This window comes from Cebus imitator, unplaced genomic scaffold (assembly GCF_001604975.1).
Source record: "Cebus imitator isolate Cc_AM_T3 unplaced genomic scaffold, Cebus_imitator-1.0 Scaffold123, whole genome shotgun sequence".
Taxonomy (NCBI): domain Eukaryota; kingdom Metazoa; phylum Chordata; class Mammalia; order Primates; family Cebidae; genus Cebus; species Cebus imitator.
The window spans coordinates 1,534,565-1,559,083 of record NW_016107438.1 but is presented as its reverse complement, the minus strand read 5'-3'; the positions used below and the strand labels follow the sequence as shown (position 1 = coordinate 1,559,083).

Sequence of the window (24,519 nt, the reverse complement as noted above, 5' to 3'; positions counted from 1 at the left end):
AATTGATAACCACTGAGGCTGAGTGACAGGTACATGAAAATTTATTGCACAGCCCTATCTATATCTGTAGAGATTATTAAATTTCTATAATAAGTTTAAATGTATTAAAAATAAGCAAGCAAATTTTTGGTTTCCCACAGTATGGGTACTGCAACAAATTTAACCTCAATTGAACCAGCAGAGTGGTTCACACCTGTAGTACCAGTTACTCAAGAGGATCAGCTGAGCCCGGGAGGTCAAGACCAGTCCGGGCAACATAGCTAGATCCTGTTTCTAAATAAATAAACAAATAGTAAAAAATAAGGCCGGGCATGGTGGCTCATGCCTATAATCCCAGCACTTTGGGAGGCCGGGGCAGATGGATCACTTGAGGTCAGGAGTTCGAGACCAGCCTGGCCAACATGGTGAACCCTTGTCTCTACGAAAAGTATAAAAACTGGCTGGGCATGGTAGTATAGGCCTGTAGTCCCAGTTACTCAGGAGGCTGAAGCAGGAGAATGGAGAATCGCTTGAATCTAGGAGAATTCTCACAATAACCTTAAGAGGTGGGTACTTTTAGAAACGGGAAGGCTAAAATAAATGGAGGTGCCCAATGTTCCATACCAAACAGGGACAGAGCAGATACAATCCAAGGCTGTTTGGCTCTAGAAGTCTTGTTCTTAATCTCTGCAATGTACTTCCTTAATCACCTTACAATACAGGAGCTAAAAGAAAAGCGAGGCAGCCAGCTTTCAGTACATTCCTCATAACTATGCAGTAATCCTGTTAGTTATGCTTCTCACTCTCCTTCTAAACAGTTCTCTAAGTTCTTTTCAACTCTTGGATCTGGAAATGGAAAGTGCTTCTCTCCTCATCCCCCATGCCAGCCCCATTTTGCCCGGTAGGAGAGTTAACAGAAACTAAGAAAAGTTCTAAGTAATTGACTACACTACGTTTAAGAAGAAAAGTCTCCAGGAAAGAAAGAAGAAATTAATAGTTAAATTAAGTTTTATGAAGAGTAAGTAATAATAATTACCCTTGAACTAAATTAGTAATAAGAAAAAGTATATTCAAATTCTTAGGTAGCCACAAACCATACAGTTTTAACAAAGATTTGTCATGGCTATTTCATTTTCAAAATTTCTGTATGTTATAAAATGGATGCAAATGGCACTAATACTAAAAAGACGTATATCTTCTTATGCTTTATCTTATGTTAATATATGGAAACAACTATATTGCATGAATACACAATTGGCAACTAAAAGTTTCACATTCAAAAACTATGAGCAAAGCCAGGAATTCCTGGTTTTCTGAATGTAGGATTTATTTAAAAGAATTATAAATCACTAATTACATATTATAAACACAGACAGAGACACTGAAATAAAATGGCAAAAGACACAAAAGCCCACATTTGAAAAATATAAAGAATAAAATCTCAGGCTGGACATCGTGGCTCATGCCTGTAACCCAACACTTTAGGAGACTATGGTGGCAGGATTGCTTAAGGCCAGGAGTTTGAGACCAGCCTGGGCAATTAGCAAGACCCAATCTCTACAAAAATTTAAAAATTAGCCCAGCATGGTGGCACATGCCTCTAGTCCTAGCTACTCAGGAGCTGAGGTGGGAGGATGTCTTGAGACCAGGAGTTTGAAGTTACAATGCGCTATGATCATGCCACTGTACTCCAGGAGGACCTGGGCCACAGAGTGAGGCCTTGTCTCTTAAAGAAGACAAAAAATAACAATAATAATAAAATTGCAAAGGATCTAAATGTTTTCTAAAACACATCACATTATAGATATGTTATAGTTTTAAATCTCTACTTTATTAAGTTTTTACTATTCAATACAGTATTTTTAAAGTCCATAAAACCCTCTGACAGGAGGTAAGATATTAGGATTATTATAATTTCAGATTGACTTGAATGCATTTGTGTTTTTTCAACCTTTTGTTATTTCTGCCTAGCTCTCAGAAATAAGTTCAAAGACATTAATACATGATCAAATTTATACTAGCAATAAAAACTAAAATTAGCACATTTACTGACAAATAAAGCATAGAATATACTGTGATGCATCAATTAACTACAGCCTTAATTAGATCTAAAATTATCAATAGTATTTATTTTTTCCATCTTACCATCACAAACACACATAATCCCACCCCACTCCCACATACATACAAACATACATACATACATACATATATACATACACACACACACACACAGAGAGAAAAAAAGAAAAACCTAATCACAAGAAAATAAGATGCTACTACTGTAAGCAAATTAAATCCCAAGTGAGACTAAATTTCTTCCATCCTTTTTTTTGGGGGGGCAATTTTTGATCTTTTTTGGAATTTTTACCCTTTTATGATTTATACAAGCCTCATAAATTATAAAAGCTAGGCATCTGTCAAATGATTAACAAATATTTCTAATTTATCATTTGACTTTATGAGTTTGGGTTCATGAGTCTGGGGGAGCTTTTAACGATTTAAAGTTACATGACAATAGATTTATCTTTTTTTAATACAGTTCCTGGGATTAAACGTCTAGCTTATAAATTACACATTCAGCTCTTATAAATAATTTCATACCTCTTTTCTTCAAGTACATTTATGTTTTAGTTTTATATTTAAATCTTTGATTTATCTGCAATTTTAGCATAAAGAATGAAATAGAGATCCAGCCTTATTTTTTACCCACAAATGGCTGAGAAAGTTGAACTGCCATCTTCATCATACAAACCTCAAATATATTTAGGTTGACCCTCTTTTCTATGCCAGTGAGCTGGAGGCTACAACAAGGGGTACTTAAATGCAGAAAACAAAGCAGAAATGCTAGACGTACTTAAACCATGTTAAGAGGAGCTGTTTAAATACTGTAGCTCCCTAATATATTTTAATATCTGATAGTCCTCCCCCTCCTCAAATTTATTTAACAAATTTTACCACATACATATGTAAAATGTTAAATTACAGTACCTATCAAAATGGAAGAAAAAAAGCTTAAAGGAGGTTGGAAGAAAAACTATGTTTTTTAAAAATATATATTTTATTGCGTTTTAGGTTTTGGGGTACCTGTGAAGAACATGCAAGATTGCCGCATAGGTACATACATCACAATGTGGTTAGCTGCCTTCCTCTCCATCGCCTATATCTGGCATTTCTCCCCATGTTATCCCTCCCCAAACTAAAGTATTATTTTGCAAGGAGATTAGCCCCTCTGACATTACGCCTTATGTATGCTACTAAATCTTACCTAGGGGATTAAAAACATCTATATTAATCAGTAATTAGGTTGCTTTCATTCTTATTTAAGTCCTTAAACACATCTGTAATTTTTTTCTTTACTAGTTTCACAGAATTATAATACATGAAATTAAGACTAGATTTAAGTAAAGGGATGTAAATACTAGGCCCTAAGTACAGTATCTTACAATATTTTCATATATTTTTCCAAGTACTTACTTATTAAGCAATGTATATTATGAGAGTAACGAGAATTGTCTGGGATGGTAAAGCTGCCATCACAGATAGCAACCTGACTCTCACCAAAAGGAAGAGTGAAGAAACAAAGTTTATAGAGTAGACATCCCAGTGCCTATAAAAAAAAGAAGCATGAATACATTAGGACTCAAGTAAGCAAGACATAAAAATAGCCAAAAACCAAAAACTAAATGTTATTTTTAAAAGCCATAATGTTGCTATACTGTACCAATCTTTTCACAAATTACTTCTTACACAAATTAATATATTTAATTTTTGAAAAGACATTTAACTATATAATTTCCTTGATTTTTTATCACATCTGTGGCTAGTTGGCTGAATTAATGGTACCATAAAAATTAGAAGTAGCTGGTTCCTTTTGGAAAAAAATTATACTTTTATTTCTTCCACAAGGAAAACATATATTTAGTATATAACTAGCATATAACCAACAAAGTTAAGTACAAGGCTCATTCTTTAACAGCATTTTTCAAAATTCACTATAAAACATGTTTAAAAGTTCTGGGATTCCAAATATGAGTTAGGCAGCACACTTAAATTTATCAGACAATAATCAATAAATTGGTACTATTTACTCAGCACACCTCATCATTTTACACTATAAAAATTAAGATCTCTGTTTCTAGATATAATCCTCTAACTTCTATTGCACATTATACTAATTATATTTGTATTTGTCACCTGGTAATCTATATTAAAATTCAAAAGGGAAGGCCTCTGTCTGGGTAACTTGCATTGCTTCATAACCATTATAATGCCAATAAATCTACTTGCTGACAATGAAGGCAAAACACCCTAAAATATCAATGTCATCTATAAAAGTACCACAGGAAATTTCTAGCTAAAGTGCTAACAGCTCAAACTTGAGAAGCTTTTTTTTTTTTTTTTTTTTTTTTTGAGGTGATTTTTTGGCTTAAGAAAACATTACTTTTTCCCAAGAAGTGTCACCTACAGGCCTTAAGAGTGTAAGGGGCATTTCCAATTCTAATCAAATTGTTTAAAATTCTCCAAGTTAGTATATACTCATATCAGCAATACTGAAATTTAGCCTTATTATCTAAAAATTAGCAAATCAGCTTTCCTTCTTTAAATTTTCTCCACATATTAACTTAGCAAACTCAGCTAACAAGTGCACTAATTTTTATAATCACTATGAAGATTATAATAGACCTAAACACCCTTGGTGAGTTCAGCAACAGTAATTTACAGAACATTTTCAATATTGTAGCAATGTTCCAATGAAAACAATTTAAAAGCTCTAAAAAATTTCAGTGTTAGTTCATAAAAAATACTGAGTTATTACATGACAAAATTATAAAGATTTGAAGTAGGAATAACCAATTCAGTATGGTTAAAAAAAGATTTATGATGTTTTTTTCTTTAAGGAAGATATTTTCAACTTATATAAAGCAAACTGAACATAAGGCTCCCTTAACAGCACTTAAAAAAATGCTATTAATGGTATAATGTCCACATTAAATTACCATCTTTCTGTGCACTGTCCAGGTAATAGTCTAGGCAAAAGAGATCTCCATTTTAGCCAGTTTTATTTTGTTATTCAAACTTTAGGAATTTGTCTTGTGTTAGACTAAATAATGCAGGGTTCCTAGATAACAATTTTAACAATGCAAGCATACTTTAAAAATATATGAATCTAAATACTCTGCTTCTTAAAGTGTGAACACAATGAGGTATACTAATTTTTTCAAACCAAAGGTATTTCCCTTCTTATCCAGCTCAGTGAGAAGGGAACCAGTGACTGCATTTTGAAGGCTGGAATCACCATCTTCAATTTTCTTCAATACTTTATTTTGCCTATTAATGAATTTTCTAATACTTAATTAAATCAGCATCCTAAATCTCAGGATAAAAGTACTAACCTAAAACCGAAACTTCCAAGCAAAAAAGTATTTTTTAAAATAATTATTTTCCAAAATATGAAGTGCTAAATACTTCATTATCATACCTCAATATGATAACTCTCCAAATCAATAGTATGTTGAGGCAGGATGAAAGATATAGTTCTTGGCCAATTTGAATTGAATATTTTTTCTGGATATAACTGAATTCACGCCTAAAATGTGTAGCAAGCTTATGTTTCACCTAAGCTAAGTAAGGCAGCATAAAAATGGCAACATGGAAATTAAATTTCTCCCTCTTTCAAGCATATAAATATACTATTGTCTAATTATGTTTCTTTCCTTTTTTTTTTTTTTTTTAGTATCTATTTGTAAGCCCACAGCTTATAGTTTTTACATCACAGAAACACTATTCCATAACTAATATGTAAACAGTACAAATTTTAAAAGTATCGCTGACAATTTAGTATGCTGCTTCACTGGCATACTAAGTCTCAGGAATAAATACCCCAAAAAAGGATCTCCTTCTTTGTGTTAATATATTGGAAAACAGTCTTGTGCTTAGAGAATTTTTTTTTTTTTCAATAAACCTTCAATGGTTTCAAAATGATAGTAAAAGTATGATGCCTATTGTTTACCTGCTACTGAAATACTCTTTTCAGGTAATATGTAATTGAACAGCAGTCACAAAATTAGGCCAGAAAAGACATCCATAATCACCTCTTCTAATATCTTCATTTTATAAATTAAGATCCAGTTTAATTTGCTTTCTATATTATAATAACCCTCACCTTTATAAGCCATTGAATGAGTCAAATGTTAATGCTGCAGAAAGCAAGTTAGAGTTATATAAGCTGGAGATCCATAAGTAGTACCAAATTAACTATTATACTTATTTTTAATTGATTAATATATATAATTTTTAAAAATTCATCTACCATAAGAATTGTTTGGTGAATGTATATATGTTATATAGACAAAAAGATTAATTAAAGATTTTTTTTATTACCTTACAAAAGAGTATTTGTTTCCCAAGACTTTGGTACCCCAAACTAAAAGAGAGGAGGCTAGGAAAGGAATTCCAAGGAGATATTCGTTTGGTTTCACACATTATGCTTGACAGTTTTCTGAACATTGTGTTTTCAAAACAAAATAAATCTGACCTTTTCTGTAAATTCTAAAATTATTTCTAAAGAATTTTATTCCTCCATTCCTAATATGGTCACTTGTGATAGATATGGCTAAATAACTGTTGAATTTACATGAATTAACACTTAAAATAGTATCTTCCTAGTTTATTAAACACAATCACAAACATGGTTTACTTATAAGATAAATTCTAAAGAGGTGTCAGCATTCTCACCAAGTTCAAATATAAAGAAACATAGTCGGCCGGGCACGGTGGCTCACGCCTATAATCCCAGCACTTTGGGAGCCCGAGGTGGGCGGATTACAAGGTCAGGAGATCGAGACCATCTCAGCCAACATGGTGAAACCTTGTCTCTACTAAATACAAAAAATTAGCTGGGTGTGCTGCTGCGTGCCTGTAGTCCCAGCTATGAGGAAGGCTGAGGCAGGGGAATCACTTGAACCTGGGAGATGGAAAATGCAGTGAGCCAACATCCTGCCACTGCACTGTAGCCTGGGTGACAGAGCGAGACTCTGTCTCAAAAAAAAAAAAAAAAAAAAAAAAAAACAAGGTCTATCTCAGTAATTCTATCCAGATATATGGAGGCCAAATGATAAAGACCCTCAATATACAGAAGTTAGACAATGGTGTGTTTATACTGTAATTAGAAAAACATTTACTCATATCAATTTCCAATAAAAGTATGCCAGAGAATGACTGTGTAATTACATAAGTTATGTCCAGCTTTTCTGCATTTTGATCAACCAAAATTCCACTCAAAAAAAATGTTAACACTCATATACAATCTAAATCCTAAAAAATGCTGTGGTAAAAAGTTATGTTTTTTTTGCTTTTTGATATATAAGCTTTCATCTCAAGACTGAGAAGATAAAATATTCTAGTATTTTTCTTCTGAATAAGAAGCTCTACTGTACATCATTCTTTTCTACTTATTATGAAATGCCTTTTGGGGGGCAGGGAAAAAATAAACAACTGAACTCAGATTTTTTAATTTTGTTAAAGCAAGTTCCAGCCTTTCTTTGCCTTACCCAGATATCAGCCTTGGTGGTGATGGGTTTCCCTCCATAAAGGTTGATCATTTCAGGGGCTCTGTATGACAGAGTCGTATACCTGGCAGTAAATGAGTGAAATGGAGTGGAGATACATACATAAAAAAAAGACAGATAATACATTGTTTCTACATAAAATACTACAAAAAAGTTTTTTAGGCTCAATAACATTATATAGAATAATACTATTTTTAAAAACTCATTAAAAACCCATCAAGGATTAAACAATACAAAGCATCTATATACATTTTTATTCAACAAATACAACAGAATTATTAATAATCTAAAAGCTTAATTTTCTTTATTATGAAAATCTTAATGACAATATATTGGGAACAGTTTTCCTTGAATTTCTTATGTGAAATAACACAATTTGATTATTATGATCTCCTTATCAAAATATTTTAGTCTACTAAATTAAAAGTTTCACTCTCTCAAAAAGTTAATTTATATATTTACTAAGGAATTTGTTTTTATGGACTCTAACATACTTCCTTAACACAGCAGTAAATCTCTCTTGAGTTTGTTTTTATAACTGTTTTAAAAGTAATCTAGTTTCTACAATCTAACTGTACTCATTAAGTATATTTCTAATACTGACTGCCATAATAAGCTATTTTGAATCAAAAGATATTGTGAATAAATATCTACTAATATAAAAACCCCATATTTGTTCTGAACAGAACATTTTAAAGAAGCAGTTTTCAAATTTCACGTCAGAAATGATCAGAATATGAATGGATATCCTATATCATGGCGTAATTTAAGATTTGGTTTGATGGTTCACACATTTTATTTTGCAAGAAATGTCTTAAAACTCAACATTCTACCACCTTACTTTTTCCAAATCACTCTGACTGGTGAGAGTGTTTGAATGATACTACTGTGGAAGAATGACCTGAAAAAACAGAAATATAAACTTCACGAGGACAGGATTTCTGTTCACTATATCCCCGAATCAAGAAAGTACTGGCCCTTGATAAATACTTATCAACTGAATGAATGGTTAGTCTTTTAATTGAGCCACAGAGGACAAGAACTCCTCATGAACTTTTGTTCATTGCTAATAAAACATTCAATTGAACCTTACACTTCAGAAGGCAACAGCAAGGAATAAAATGTCTAGCAGGTCAGGGATGCTTGGACAGAATCCTATACAGCAGCCACTAAACATCACAATCCAATAAATTTTTTAAATTATATAAACGTATTCCCCAATAAGCCAATGCAATACTTTATTATTCTTGGGTTCTTTAGGACTTCACATATTTACTAACATGTTTGTGTTTTTTTATTGAATCTAACATAATGATCATAGGCTAAGTTTCCTGAGTAAAAGTATGTAGCAGAGAAATCCACAGTATTATACAAATGATCCAAAGTAAAATCAGCTCTATTTGAACTATTTCAAAATACTGCAGTTCAAATAATGGCGCTGACATAGTACTAGGCAATAGAGAATTTGCGAGGAAGTGATGAAAGGCAACTCGGAAAAGGTAACTACTAAGAAAGTCCTATTCTGAGAGATCTTTCTGCATTCTGTATCATTTTATTAAGATAATCTAAAATTTACAAATAGTTCCACTTTCTAAAGTAGAAAACAAAAAAGTCAGGGAAAAATTCTCACATGTACTCTAGCAACCACTGAAAGCACAGGATTAAGAGAACATATAGTAGACATGACGTATTTCCATTCCAGAGTTTTCCAGCATATTATTACAAAGTAACAGTAACAATGCAGTCTTAATACTTTCATTTTCCAGTTTTCAAAGCATACAAAAGTTAATCCTTTTAATATTAAATAAGAAAAGCTTAAATGTTTTCAAATAATTTAACTTTTTCTTAACATGCAAAAATCCTCAGTATCAGTAAAAACAAAGATGTTTAAGTGAACTCAGTAATCATTTAAACCTCCCTTTAATGATTTCATTAATTACTACAGCTTATTTAACAAATTTCTTTATAAATCTGTTTACAATGTCAACTAAAAAGTCTGTATCTATGGCTAAATATATTTCCTACTGAGCTAGATCAGACACGAATTAATCGACATCTATGGCATAGGAATATTTCAAAGAAATCTATAAATGAAATACCTAAAATCTGTATTAGCAGTGCCGGTCAGACTCAAATTCTAAAATTACCATGACATAAAGTACAATATAAAGACAAATACTTACTTTTTAATTTCATCTTCTACTATATTTACTCCATCTTTTTGAGGATTAAGAAATTTATTAGTGGCACTGCCAAAGTCACAAAGAACATAGTTCCCACCATCATTCAACAAAATATTTTCTACCTTAAGGAAAGAAAATCAATAATTAGTAGTATTTTCAAAGTAAAAATTAGTTTTTTACAATCATTGTAAAAAATGGTTATTTTTACAAAGTTTATTTTTACACTATAAACATTGAAGGGTCTGTGCCATATATAAAAATATGTATATATGTGCCATACATACACACGTGTGCACATGCACACACACACATATATGTATGTATCATATGACATAAGATATCCAAATTATGAGGAAGGACAAATGAACTGGAGCAAAAATATGCTATGTCTACTGCCTCTCTTATTAAGAATAGAGAAATGCTTCTTCCACCCCAGGTTGATTTGTACAGGGTCAAAGAAACCCTAAATTCTCTCTAAAACTGCTTTTATGAAAGAGAAGAACTAGTACCTGGCAGAATCCAGCTTCTCTCTTTTACTATATCACCACTTTTCTCCTTTTACGACGCTTAAGCTTCTCTATAGATAAATAATAATGAAAACCACTGGAATTCCATCTTTGACCTCTAGTACCATTTTTTATTTAAAATACTATACTGAAAAATACAAATTTGACTTAATTTGGAAATCAGAGTTATAGTAACTAAAATAAATTATTATAGTCAGTTTCTTGAATAGTAAAATGTGTGTTCAGAGCCAAATATGCTACTAACTAGCATATGGACCCTTAGACAAACTGCTTAATTGCTCTTGTGTTTTAGGTTCCTTATGTAAAATAGGGACAAATAGAATATTAATCTGCCATATAGAACTGTTGTGAACATTAAATGAGTTAAAATATGTAAAGTGCTTAGAACAGTCTGGAATATGGTAAGCACCTAATAAATTACGCGTTTTTTTCACAATGTCTTTTATTTTTATGATAGTCTTAGATAATTCATTTATTTCCATTTTATCAAAATACTCAGTTTCATTATAACTTTTCACCTATATTTCGTTTTAGTATACTTTTTTAAAGATTTGTACAAAATAAAGATTCAGAAAGAAATCTACTTAAAACATATATTGTTGCATGTATTTACACATATAAAAAGAACCATATAAAATACGGGCAAAACAAAATTATGCAATTAAATGTCTTTTCTGAATTCTTTCTGAAAATATCAACTTTGTATGCAAAATATTAATGAACTATAACAACACAAAAAAAACCACACCAAATTGTTAGGGGAAATGGAAAAGCTGCATATTCAGAAGAACAGGAACTACACTGGTTATCCAAATTAAGGGCAGAGGCCTGCAGTTATGCACTTCAATCCTGCCTTATCTCCTATCATCCTAGGTTTTCTAGATGACACTTTCATGATTGACAGCCTATAATCTTAGTGACATTTTCTATTCTCTTTTATCTTACAAGCATTTCATAATCAACTTTCATAAAATTCTGTATCATCAGTCAGAACTGAGATTCATTCATTCAATATTTATTAAGACTCTTCTATGTATGAAGCATTATTCTAATTGCTTAAATATATAACTAAAAATGAAAGGAAAAAATAAAAGAGGTCCTGGCCCTCATGGAGCTTACGTTCTAGAGGGAGAGGACAGAAAATAAATAATAGACATAGTACATAACCAAACTGTACAATATCACAGGAAGTAATAAGGGCTAATAAAAGGTAGGGCAGGTTAGGCTGCAGTGATAAATATGGTGGCTCACGACGGGTCACTGAGAAGGTGAACCTGAGCAGACCTGAAGGAGTGGAAAGGGTAGCCAGGGTAATATCTAGGCATAAAGCATTTCAGAGGGAGTGATTTTTGTAATCTCAGTGTTCTTGTGGGCATGAAAGAAGACTTTTGTGGTTCTAAATTACGTCTCTAGCAATATAATGCCAGACTATTCAATACTCTTTGGGGACTTTTTTCAATGTAACAAGTGAGTAGCAACATAAGAGGTCAAGAGTCCACAAGAAGATAAAGTGACCTTCAAGATAACTGTTACCAAATTATAGAAAATAATAGAAAACTGTACTAACTTATAAAGAAAAAGAAAAAGAGACCCACTTATGGTCTCCTCCTCCAGTATCTCTTGAGAACACCTTGATGCTTAATATGGATTACAGGAAATAGGAGGAATGCTGGCTGAACTGAGAGAATAGTGTGGAGAGACATTTAACATGTGTCTGTGAAAAATTGCACTTCTGTTCAAATGAAATCTTTAAAGAAGCCTACTATATAAAACAGAGATACAGGGTAGAAAGTACAAAATCTGCCTCCACAGCCATGCTAGAAATCCTCAAAGTCAAGTAAAGCACAATTTCAAATCTACAATCACTCTATAAGACCTCAGGAAATGTAGAATGGGAGAGAGACACTAATCTCAAAGCTAGTTTTTATACTGATTTAGACAAAAATAGTCTAAGAACATTTAAACTCCAACTTATTACTTAATCCATAGGTATTCTAAAGTTCTTACCTTCAGATCCCGGTGAATTATTGGAGTCTTACACTGATGCAACCTTGCAACAGCTTCACAGGTATCACAGAATATCTGTAACACTTCTGGTTCTGTAAAACCTGTCTGTAGCTTCTTATTCATTTGATTCACTACCTGCCCAGCTAACCAAAAAAGTAATTTTGAGAGGACATATTTTTCATTAAAAAAGTCTATCACAAGTAAATTAAGAAATGTCTTTCTGGTCTCAGGTAATGGGAAATTGGCTTTTTCATAATTCTCAGGTAAGAATGCTTATTGTATCATATTGTACTGATGCAATGACACACATTTTTTCACATTTTACATCTCAGAGATCATCTTAAAATAGATAAATGTCTTATTAATGCTATTGCCCACTTTTTTTTTTAACATTTCTGAAATCAAAGTATATCTAATAATTAATGGCATGCTGGTTTGAAGAAATATTCAACCATGAAGAAATTATTCAACAGCATGCTATTTATGGGGTAAACAGTGGCGAACAAAAAATAAGGTTTCTGTTATCACAGACTTTACAGTCTAAAGGTAGAAGCAATCACACAAATAAACAGCAATAATTATATATCATAACAATAATATAAAATAATTTACATAAGACCCTAACTTTAAATTGTGAAGAAAGATAAGGAGAGGCTACCAGATCAGGTCTAAGGAAGTGATATTTGAGACCAAAGGATAATGAGGAATCAACCAGGCAGAGACTCGTGAGAACAATATACTAGCAATAGTGAGTACCATATACAAATGCCATCAGTTTTGGAAAGAGCTTGATGACTTTGAATAACTCAAAGAAAGCCAATATGACTTTCTTTACAACCTAAAGAAAGCTGATATGGTCTAGGAAGCTATGGAGATAGTAAGGTGACATAAATTGGCAAGGACAGGGATCAGTCATATTTTAGATTCTATCTTGAGAGCCAAAGAAACTTCCTCATCTGACTTTTTAAAAAAATCTCATCGAGGGTTAAGGGAATCAAAATGGGTTAGGAGGCAAAGTCTATCCAGACAAAAGATAATGGACCAAAATAATCAACTAAAATCAAATTGCCACACATATACCATTGAGCCCTGAGAACGTTATATATTACAATATAGAAATTGATAGTCTAATAATTATTAACAAAAGGTTAATCATCATTATATTTTAAGAATGCAAGTAAGTATATGATTCATACAGAAAGCAGTCTAATAAAAATTGAGTATGGGAATTTAAAAAAACATAGAGCAACTTTCCTTTAACAAATTTAGATAAATAAACATTTGCTATTTTACAATCTATGAGAAGGTACATATACACTCGTTCCTTGTGTTATTACTGTCTAAGCAGTCTTGTCTTTTCTGAGAATATTTTTCTCATAGGATTATAAAGCAAAAATAACATGAATTTTACCTATGAATGCCCAACTTTCAAAAGACTCAGGTGTAATTTGTTCAGATTATCTCAGAAGACTGGGGCACATGACCATGCAGCAACTTCTTCCACTCCCTCGTCTGGCATACTCCCTGTCTATTCTAAACTAGACAGGCTGGTTTTAACCAAAAATTAAATAGGATTAAAAAATGCTTTCTCGGTGTTCATTCACATTCATGAAATATCACATTATACATAAGGAAATCATAACCTTGAAATCACCACACCTCTTCCAAACTTTCAATATTATAAGAAGCAGAATCAACTTTAAACGAACATTAATTCTCTTTCTTCAATCTAGAGATCTTTGAAGTAGGAATCCTGAATCACAAAAAACAAGTCCCCAGAGAAAACTAAAAACTGTATTTGGTTAAATTTCAAATGAAATAAAATTTCATTACTCAATATCAGTTTTCTGAAAATTAAATAAAGCTTAAAAGAAGGTAAAAAATCAGATTTGGAAATCAAACATTACATACTAAGGGTCTTTTAAAATGAGGTGCCTATAACTCTCAACGCTTTCCATATTTTCCAAAGAGATATCATCTCCAAACAAAAGCTTTTTATACTCTGCCAAATTTCATCACTAACATTAAAAAGTCAACATTTTTCTAACCTCTTAAAGGTGTTCAACAACCTCCATATCTGATTACACATATTACTGATCAGTTTTAAAAAACCATAAATGCAACCTATTATTCCACTTAAATTTTAATAATGTGACTTATTTATTTTTACAAGTGTGATGGTTAATACTGAGTGTCAACTTGATTGGATTGAAAGATGCAAAGTACTGATTCTGGGTGTCTGTGAGGGTACTGCCAAAGGAGATTAACATTTGAGTCAATGGGCTGGGAAAGGCAGACTCACCCTTAATATGGGTGGGCACAAGCTAATCAACTACCAGCACAGCCAGAATAAAAAGCAGGCAAAAGAACTGAAAAGACTAGACTGGCTGAGCCTCCCAGCCTACATCTTTCTCCTATGCTGGATGCTTCCTGCCCTCAAACATCTCTCTAGTTGCTTCAGCTTTTAGACTCAGACTGGCTTCCTCACTCCTCAGCTTGCAGATGGCCTATAGTGGGACCTTGTGATCTCATGAGTTAATACTCCTTAATAAACTCTCATATGTGTGTATATATATACACATACATATATCCCATTAGTTCTGTTCCTCTAGAAAACCCTGGTTAATACAACAAGATTATTCAATTTTATCTGTAGTAGATTGCATTATTGGTCCCAAATCTTCAACCTTCACTTTTTACATGTACTTTGTTATGTAACTCTGCAGTTTGTCCCAGTAAATGAGGCAGAGAAAATTTCTTGCCGTTTGATTTGGGCTTAGTCATTTGATTTTCTCTGGCCAACAGAAAAAGGTAAAAGTGTCAGTGTCCCAGCCCCAAGACTAGACCTTAAGAGACCTCACATGCCTTCTTATGTTTCTACCATCCACATGAGAAAACCATCCCCAGGGCAGCTTGATAGTGCCAGAAAGAGGACAACGAACATGTGAAGCAGAGCCGTTCCAACTAATCCCAGCTAACCACTGGCATGTGAGCAAGCCCTGCCAAAATCTGCAGTGCCACCCTATCAAGCTAAGTTGAAAGCAGCTGGACCATGGATACACAGGCTATAATAAAGGAATGTTGTTTTATGCTATTGAGTTTTGGGATTTTCTTAAATTAAGGAAATATTAACAGATATATAATCCATGGAAACTATGCAGAATACTTCCTAAAAATATACATTAAACATTTATAAATTTTCATAATTTATTCACAAATTATTCATGAAATAATAGAAATGTACTCAAAATACCAATACTGATTTCCAGAAGTCTGAGACCTAAAGGACATAATTTATCTTTAATCTATGCATCAAAATATTAACAAATAAAGCAGTACCAAACCATGAATTTACAAAGACAAAAGATGATTACATTTGACAAAGATCATCGTAAACACTGGATACCTAAAACCATGGAAGGGGATATGGGCTATGTCACATATTCTTCTGTCCATACAATTTTATTCCTACATAATAAAAACCAATGCCCCTGAGCTTATCTAATTGATTCATCTGAGAAAAGAGACTGAGTATACCCCATTCAGAAAATTGAGCATACTCTATTCAGGCCTTCTGGATTTCTTCTCTGAAGAAATAACTGCCCACTTAGGGGGTACAACTAGTCTGTAACACATGCAGTAACCTTAGAAGGCAAAACATCTGAAGAAAACTTTGAACAAAAAAAGAAAAAGCATGGTCTGGCTGTGTCCACACCCAAATCTCATCTTGAATTCCCACATGTTGTGAGAGGGACCCCTTGGGAGGTAACTGAATCATGGGGGCAAGTCTTTTCCATGCTGTTCTTGTGATGGTAAGTTTCAAGAGATCTGATGGTTTTAAAAAGAGGAGTTCCCCTGCACAAGCTCTCTATCTTTGTCTGCTGCCTCCATGTAAGATGTGACTTGCTCCTTCTTGCCTTCTGCCATGATTGTGAGGCTTCCCTAGCCACGTGTAACTGTAAGTCCAATTAAATCTCTTTCTTTTGTAAATTGCCCAGTCTTGGGTATGTCCTTAGTAGCATAAAAACAAACAAATACATCAAGGAAAAGAAAAAAAATTAAAAACTAAAATTAGCTGGGTACAGTAATTTTGCCCTTAATCCCAACACTTTGGGAGGCTGAGATGGGAGGATTTCTTGAGACCAGGAGTTCCAGACCACACTGGGCTACAAAGCAAGATCCTGTTTCTACAACAAATTAAAAATTTAAAAATTGGCCAGGCGTGGCCATGTGTGACTCTAATCCCAGCTACTCAAGAGGTTGACGCAGAAGGATCACTTGAGTCCAGCAGTTTGAGGTTGGACACCAGTGTGGAAGACAAGTGAGACCTTGTCTCTAAAAGAAAGAAAGAGCAGAGGTGGAAAGAAAGAAAAAATGAACAAACTGAAATTAATATCTACAGACAACAAAAGATTCGCAGCTAGAACAAGAACAAGGTGTATTTTTTCCCCATAGCATGGCAACAAGATGTATTTTAGCAAAGAACACTGACAGAACAAGAAAGAGTCAGGCTTGGAGCAGTGGTTCATGCCCATAATCCCAGTACTCTGGGAGGCCGAGGTAGACAGATCACTTGAAGTCAGGAGTTCAAGACCAGCCTGGCCAACATGGCGAAATCCAGTCTCTAAAAAAAATTTAAAAGATTAGTCAGATATGGTAGTACACACCTGTAATCCCAGCCACTCAGGAGGCCAAGGCACAAGAATTGCTTAAACTCAGAAGGCAGAGGTTGCAGTGAGCTGAGATGGTGCCACTGCACACTCTAGCCTGGGTAACAGAGCAAGACTCTATCTAAAAANAAAAAAAAAAAAAAAAAGAAAGGAGTCCCTGGAAATTAAAAATAACATAGCAGAAATACAAAAAAAAAAATTTGTGTATTTCTTAGTTTGTATATCTCTATAGAGAAGAGCTAACAGATACAGAGGAATGTTTCCAACAAAGAAAAAAATAAGAAAGAAATGGAAAATAAGAAAGAAAAGAAAATCAGAGGATTATCAATCTAGAAAGCTTGAAACATCTTAAGGAATATGAGAAGTCCAGTAAGAGAGAACAGAAAATGGAAGACAAAAACGCTAGGTGCCCCATAAAAAGCATACAAAAAAAGACACACACTAAGGCACATACATTTTGAAATTTCAATATGCTATAGATAAAGGAAAGATTCAAACTAAGTGTCCATGAAGATAAGAAGTCACATAGAAAAATTAAGCTATCACAGTAACATCGATTTCTCAACAACACTTAAGAAAAAAGTGGAATGATGTCTTCAAAATTCTAGATCAAAATTATTTCCAACATATAATGTTTTTGCCAGCCAAATTAACAATCAAATGTAGGCCCTGAATAAAGATATGTTTATATATGCAAGGTTTCAAAACCGTTTCTCCCAAAAATCCAGTTAGAAAGCTACTGAAAAGCATACTCTTCCAAATTAGGGAGTGAAAACAAAGGAGAGGCATAAGTATCAGGGAATCCAAGATAAAAGGGAGGCAAAGGGAATTTCCGGAATGACAGCTAAATGCTGTTTAAACTTAAGCAGGATTTTAAGGGAAGAAAAAATGAAATCAACAAAAATATTAAAATGTCTAAACATACTGCAAAATTACTTGTACTTCTATTGGAAAATGTGGGACTAAAATACTAATATACATGAAGAAAATCAGGCAAATGAAAAACGAAGTAATTACTAACTCCAGGAAAACACAAAGTATAAGAAAATACAATTACAATCACCATTAAATGGCAAAATAAACACTGATTTAGTCCAAAACCTAAGAATATCTATACTTGAAGTAAAATCCCCATCTTTTCTTAGAGACAATATCTAGAACAGAAAATCAGAAATAGTACTAGAAAACCTTCTTTCAATAGCCTCCTCATGCCCAGAATTACATACTTCCCTTGATTTTCTAAGCCCTTTCTCTTTTGTACCCGTAGGAAAACATTAAATTATTGATTCTCTTTTATATAATGCAGTGTAGAAATATGAAAGTAAATATGAGAAGAAACATCTCAAATATTTTAAAGACACTGCCTCTGAGAAGAGAGATGAGGCAGGAGGGTACTGATTTAGCCACAGCTTAACAGAACTATTTGACTTTTCAAACCATATACATAAATTACTTCGATAAAAATTTACAATTTATACCACAGAGCTTGATGATTTGAAGACTGGATAACTTTTTCTAAAAATATTTTAAAACAAAACAATGCATTCCTCAAAAAACAGATATGATCATTCTTCTACTTTAAAATAAAATTTGCCCCTAAAACTTGAAAGTCATTTGATTCTCCTTTTAAGATGTCTTATAAGTGACAATTAATTAAATTTATCCAGGGTTATGATTTTGCGTGATTCAAGTATCTTTTAAAAGTTACAAGTAGTCAAGGGCTATTAGTAAACTCTAACTAAGAATTAGCACTATCGATGCTAGAATTCAGGAAAATGGGGTAGAAAAAAATGAGTATCTTCTCCTAAAAGAGATTACAGTACTTTATAGTAGATAAGATAAGATATAAAGAAAAAACAATCGAGTTTGTTTGTTCAAACAATCATAGGGGGCAAGTCTTTCCCATGCTGTTCTCGTGATGGTCAATAAGTCTCATGAGATCTGATATTTTCAAAAGAGGAGTTCCTCTGCACAAACTCTTTTCTGTTCAATCGAGTTTATTAAACTCAATTAAATGTTAAATGTTAGTTAAATATTATGTATGGAAATAAGTTACAAATACATCACAGTAGGCATCGTAACAGTGATTCACATCATTTTCCCCTATCTTTCCCTCCTTAAAAGACTGCAGTAAACAAGATCATATTTTCTCTAACATCATCATCATTCCCCTCTTCCTCCTCAACCATCAAGAAACTATAAGAGTTCCTGGAATAGTAATTACTGTCTTAAGAGAATGTAAATGCAAACCAGGGCTGCCTAGAACCACAAGTGCCAAATATGACTTGCAAGTTTGTAGGAAATAGATTATTTGTTTCCACCTTTCCACACATTAAAATTTTTAAATGTCAGGAATTTTTTGTTATGATAATGATTAAGGTAGGTTATACAAATAAATATTTATTTTAAAATAACACACTGGGTCCAAATAAAATGTGATTTTCTATCTTCTAATGTTTACAAAAGAACACCAAGAAACTACATAAAACAGGTTTATAAAGTCTACAGATCAAAATGCATCCTCTAAATTTGTTAAATTTAATATTTATGATAACACGGGAGAATAATGGAAAAATCTTACAACATTAATATTGACACATTATGCTCTTCTTGGTTTGATTACCAGAGAATTCTATGGAGAGAAAGAACTGTAACTCTGTACCTGCTTAGATTTCCTATTTTAAACTCAATACCACTTTTCTCATTCTGCATTTACATGCTCATATCATAATTGCAGCAACTATGACTAGGTTTATGAACAATGTTTTTGTTTTTATTTTTTTGAGACCGAGTCTCGCTTTGTTGCCAGGCTGGAGTGAAGTGGCTCCATCTCAGCGCACTGCAATCTCCACCTCCTGTGTTCAAGCGATTCTCCTGCCTCAGCCTCCCGAGTAGCTAGGAGTACAGGCGCACACCACCACACCCAACTAATTTTTGTAGTTTTAGTAGAGGCGGGGTTTCACCATGTTGGCCAGGATGGTGTCCATCTCCTGTGTGATTCTCCTGCCTTGGCCTCCCAAAGAGCTGGGATTACAGGCATTAGCCACTGAGCCACCGAGTGCAGCCTTGAATAATGTTTTAACACTATTCCTAACTAGATAATGAAAGCTAAGATTACAATAAGTGACTAGATTAAGTTAACAGCTACCCTGGAAATAACGAAGATATCTAGCAACCCATTTAAGGAGAAGTTTTTTATTATAGTACAAATGCAGAAAAATACTTACCTCGACAATATTCCATTAAGATAAGGACTTCCCATACATTATCACTAATTGAATTAACAGCACAGTCCAAATAACCCACAATATTTTTGTGACCAGATAACTCTTTCTGGAAAGAAAAAAGAAATAAAAACTGGAAAATATACATTTTAGAGGTATAGCATTAGTAATGGTCTGAAGACTAAATTAATGTATTTAAAGAATTTCAAAAAGCAATAATTAAGCACGAGTATAGAATCTAACACATTTCAACCAAGCAAAGGCTTCTATGGTTTCAATAAAAAGTTTATCTGGGTGTGACTGTAATTTTCCAACAGACAAATATGAATATTATTTTTAAATTAAACTGTGAAAATGGTTCACTCAAAAGTAATAGTTCCCAAAAGTGTACAAAGAACTTGAAAATAAAATATTAGAACTTTTATATTTGTTTTTATCTAAAAAAAATTTTTAAATTAACCTCTAATATTTATTAACAATTATATGCTCATTTATTTTGCCTGCAACACATTGCAATTTATGTGTAGCTATTACATGAATTTATAGATACACACAGTTTTAACTAAATAACATAAAAAAAGGAACAAATGGCTAAAAAGATTTCTGAAAAGAAACCATAAAGATAATGCTAATATAAAAATAAGAATATAAGAAAAGAAACTTTTGCATCTAGTACAAGATAGTCATCTGCATACAATGAGGTCAGAAATAACAATCTACTCTGTTCTACCAGGAAATTTAAAAACAACTATTACAAATATTATTTAAAATAAATTTACATTAAATATCATTAGCAATAAACTTACTTTTAACTATGTAATATAATTTGAAATAAGGGCTAAGGGCCACTGAACATGTGAATTACTTATAAACTAGTATACATAATGAGGATGAGTTATCAAAAAAGTTGATAGACCACACTAAAGAACTAATTTCCCCAAAAAATGTTCAAAAGCATAGGATTTGAGTGTGCTGCTCCTCATATATTGTATGTCTCAAAATCATACAAATTTTATTGAATAGAAGAATTATGACACAACAGTCCAAGACTGTAACATCTGGACTCAAGATAGAGAACTTGGTCTAAGCTTTGCCATTATCATGAGGTAAATCTTTTCACCCTTCTAGCTAATAGCCTTACCTTTAAAAAAGTAAATGTCAAAGCCTAATCATCTCTAATCTAGTTAAGAAAAAGAGAAAAGCAGAATTCGAAAAAGTCAGATTGGCAAATGCACTTACTTGCTAACAAAAGGGATTGTAATATGTGTGTTAGTAAAAACGTTGATACAAAATAAGAAATCCCTCTCTTAGCAGGTGGATAAGTAGGACTGACATTAATAACAAGTGTTGGCAAACATATGGAAAAATACATTCCTTGGAACATGAAATGGTTCACTGCTATGGAAAACAGTTAACGTAAAATTACATATGACTCAACAATTCTACTCCTAGGTATATACCCAAAACAACTGAAACCGGGTACTCAAGCAAATAGATGTATGCACGTATTCATGGCAGCATTAATCATAATAGCCAAAAGATAGAAACAGCCCTAATGCACATCAAATAATTTTTTAAACTCCATTAACAGATGAATGATAAACTGTGTTACAGACACATAATGGGATATTATTTAGCCATAAAAAATAAAGATGCTATAATTATGTGAATTTCACCTCAACAAAATAATCTTCAAATATATATATACACCTGTGTGTGTGTTTGTATGTAAGCACTCAACAAACCATGGAGAAGAGAAAAGAGGATGAAGAGGAGGGGAGAAATGGGAAAACAAGGAGTAAGAACAAGAACAGGAAGCCATACAGAGCACTGAGCATAAGCAACCCTAATAAAGAAGAAAATTTTTATTTTAAATATATATAACATTTATTTACTATTTAGGATAGTTAAGTTAGAGTCATGACGTTTGTAATGGCCTATTATTTTTCACTTTTCCTAATATTTAAAAAGAAGTTTTCCCTTGCTGAAAGATGCCTTGCCATAAATTGCAGAGTTCACAGAAAAACAATCCACATTAGAGCGTGATATTACAACTGAAAAACAAAACTATTGTTTGTGAACAGAAACACATACAGTGAATGCAAAGGAATAAAAACATAGAATTCAGGACAGTATGATTTTTTTTGGATAAGGAGAACAGTAAAGGTGTACTTCATTTTATTGTGCTACATTTTTTTAAAGTGGTACTTTGCTTTATTATGCTCTGCGGATACTGCATTTTATACAAATAAAAGGTTTGTGGCAATCCTGCATAGAGCAAGATTATAGGCACTATTTTTCCAATGACTTGGTTTATTTTTCTAATATCTCTGTGTCATATTTTGGTAATTCTCACACTATTTCAAACTTTGCCTTTATTATAACAACAGTTACGATAATTTGTGGTCAGTGATGGTTAATGTTATTATTCTAATTGATGTATGGCAACACAAACTTTGCCCATATAACACAGTGAATTCAATCAATAAATGTCATATGTGTTCTAACTGTTCCACTGGCTACCCATTCCTCAGGGACCCTTCTCCTTGGGATTCCCTATGTCATAAAACACAACAATACTGAACAGTCCCACAACTCTTGTTTTAATCAAAAGCTAGAAATGATTAAGCTAGTGAGAAAGGTACATGGAAAGCCAAAGAAGGGTGACATCTAAGCCTCTTACACCAGTTAGCCAAATTTTGAATGCAAAGGAAAAATTCTTGAAGGAAATTAAAAGTGCTACTCCCATGGACATACAAATGGTTAAAAAGGCAAAAGAGCCTTATTGCTGACATGGAGAAAGCTTTTAATGGTCTAGACAGATCAAACCAATTGCTACATTCCCTTAAGCCAAAGCTTTAAACAAGAGCAAGGTCCCAACTGCCTTCAATTCTATGAAGGCTGAGGAACTGAAAAAGCTGCAGAAGAATAGTTTGAAGCTCGCAGAGGTTGGTTCATGAGGTTTAAGGAAAGAAGCCATCTCCAGCACATGTAAGCATAAGGTAAAGCAGGAACTGCAGCAAGTTATTCAGAGGATTTAACTAACATCATTGATGAATGTGGCTACATTAAACAACAGATTTTCAATGTAGACGAAAATAGCCTTCTACTGGAAAAAGATGCCATCTAGGATTTTTATAGCTAAAGAGAAGAAGTTGATGCCTGGCTTCAAAGTTTCAAAGGACAGGTTAACTCTCTTGTTAAGGGCTAATGCAACTGGTGACTTTAAGTTGAAACCAATGCTTACTTGCCATTCCAAAACTCCTAGGCCCTTATGAACTATGCTAAACCTACTCTGCCTGTGCTCTATAAATAAAACAACAGCCTGATGACGTGACATCTGTTTCCAGCATGGTTCACTGAATATTTTAAGCCCACTGTTGAAATCTACTGCTAAGAAAATAAGATTCCTTTCAAAATGTTACTGCTCATTGACAATATGCCTAGTCACCCATGAGCTCTGATGGAAATGTACAAAAAAATTAATATTGTTGGCTGGGCGCAGTGGCTCTTGTCTGTAATCCTAGCACTTTGGGAGTCCAAGGTGGGCAGATCACTTAAGCTCAGGAGTTCAAGGCTGGCCTGGGCAACATGGTGAAACCCCATCTCTACTAAAAATACAAAAATTAGCCAGGCATGATGGCACCTGCCTGTAGTCCCAGCTACTCGGGAGGCTGTTCCACAAGAATCCCTTGAATCTGGGAGACAAAGGTTGCAGTGAGCCAAGATTTTACCTCCACAGTCCAGCCTGGGCAACAGAGCAGGATTTCATTTCAAAGAAAAAAAAGAAAGACAGACAGAAATTAATATTTTTTTCATGCCTGCTAACACAACATCCATTCTGCAGCCCATGAGTCAAGCAGTAATTTTAACTTTCAAGTCTTATTACATAAAAAACATATTTCTTTTGTTTTTAGGAAACAAAGTCTCGCTCTGTAGCCTAGGCTAGAGTGCAATGGCGAGATCTCGGCTCACTGTAGCCTCCACCTCCCAGGTTCATAGGATTCTCCTGCCTCTCAGCCTCCTGAGTAGTTGGGATTACAGTCGCCCACCACCATGCCTGGCTAATTTTTTGTATTTTTAGTAGAAACGGGGTTTCACTATGTTGGCCAGGCTGGTCTCAAACTCCTAACCTCATGATCTGCCCGCCTCAGCCTCCCAAAATGCTGGGAATACAGGCGTGAGCTATCACACCCTGCCCATATTTCTTAAGACTATAGCTGCCATAAATAATTATTTCTCTGATGGATCTGGGCAAAGTAAATTAAAAACCTAAAGTCCTACTGTGGATAAAGTGCTATCAAATAGTATTGCATGCTACAGAAAAAGCTTTCATAAAAGGAAAAGTCAACTGATGT

At 33.4% G+C, this 24,519-nt stretch overlaps 1 protein-coding gene across 2 annotated transcripts in view; it reads right to left on the bottom strand.

The window, feature by feature from the left end:
* The window catches only part of BMP2K (BMP2 inducible kinase), a 129,747-nt gene that overhangs the window by 64,124 nt on the left and 41,104 nt on the right, over positions 1-24,519 (bottom strand). For both annotated transcript variants that reach the window (XM_017540040.2, XM_017540041.2), the window contains exons 3-7: positions 20,165-20,270; positions 12,268-12,410; positions 9,734-9,855; positions 7,533-7,614; positions 3,457-3,589 (exon numbers count right to left, since the gene is read on the bottom strand). In XM_017540040.2, the coding sequence (XP_017395529.1) occupies positions 3,457-3,589; positions 7,533-7,614; positions 9,734-9,855; positions 12,268-12,410; positions 20,165-20,270 (586 nt within the window). The remainder of the gene's footprint in view (positions 1-3,456; positions 3,590-7,532; positions 7,615-9,733; positions 9,856-12,267; positions 12,411-20,164; positions 20,271-24,519) is intronic.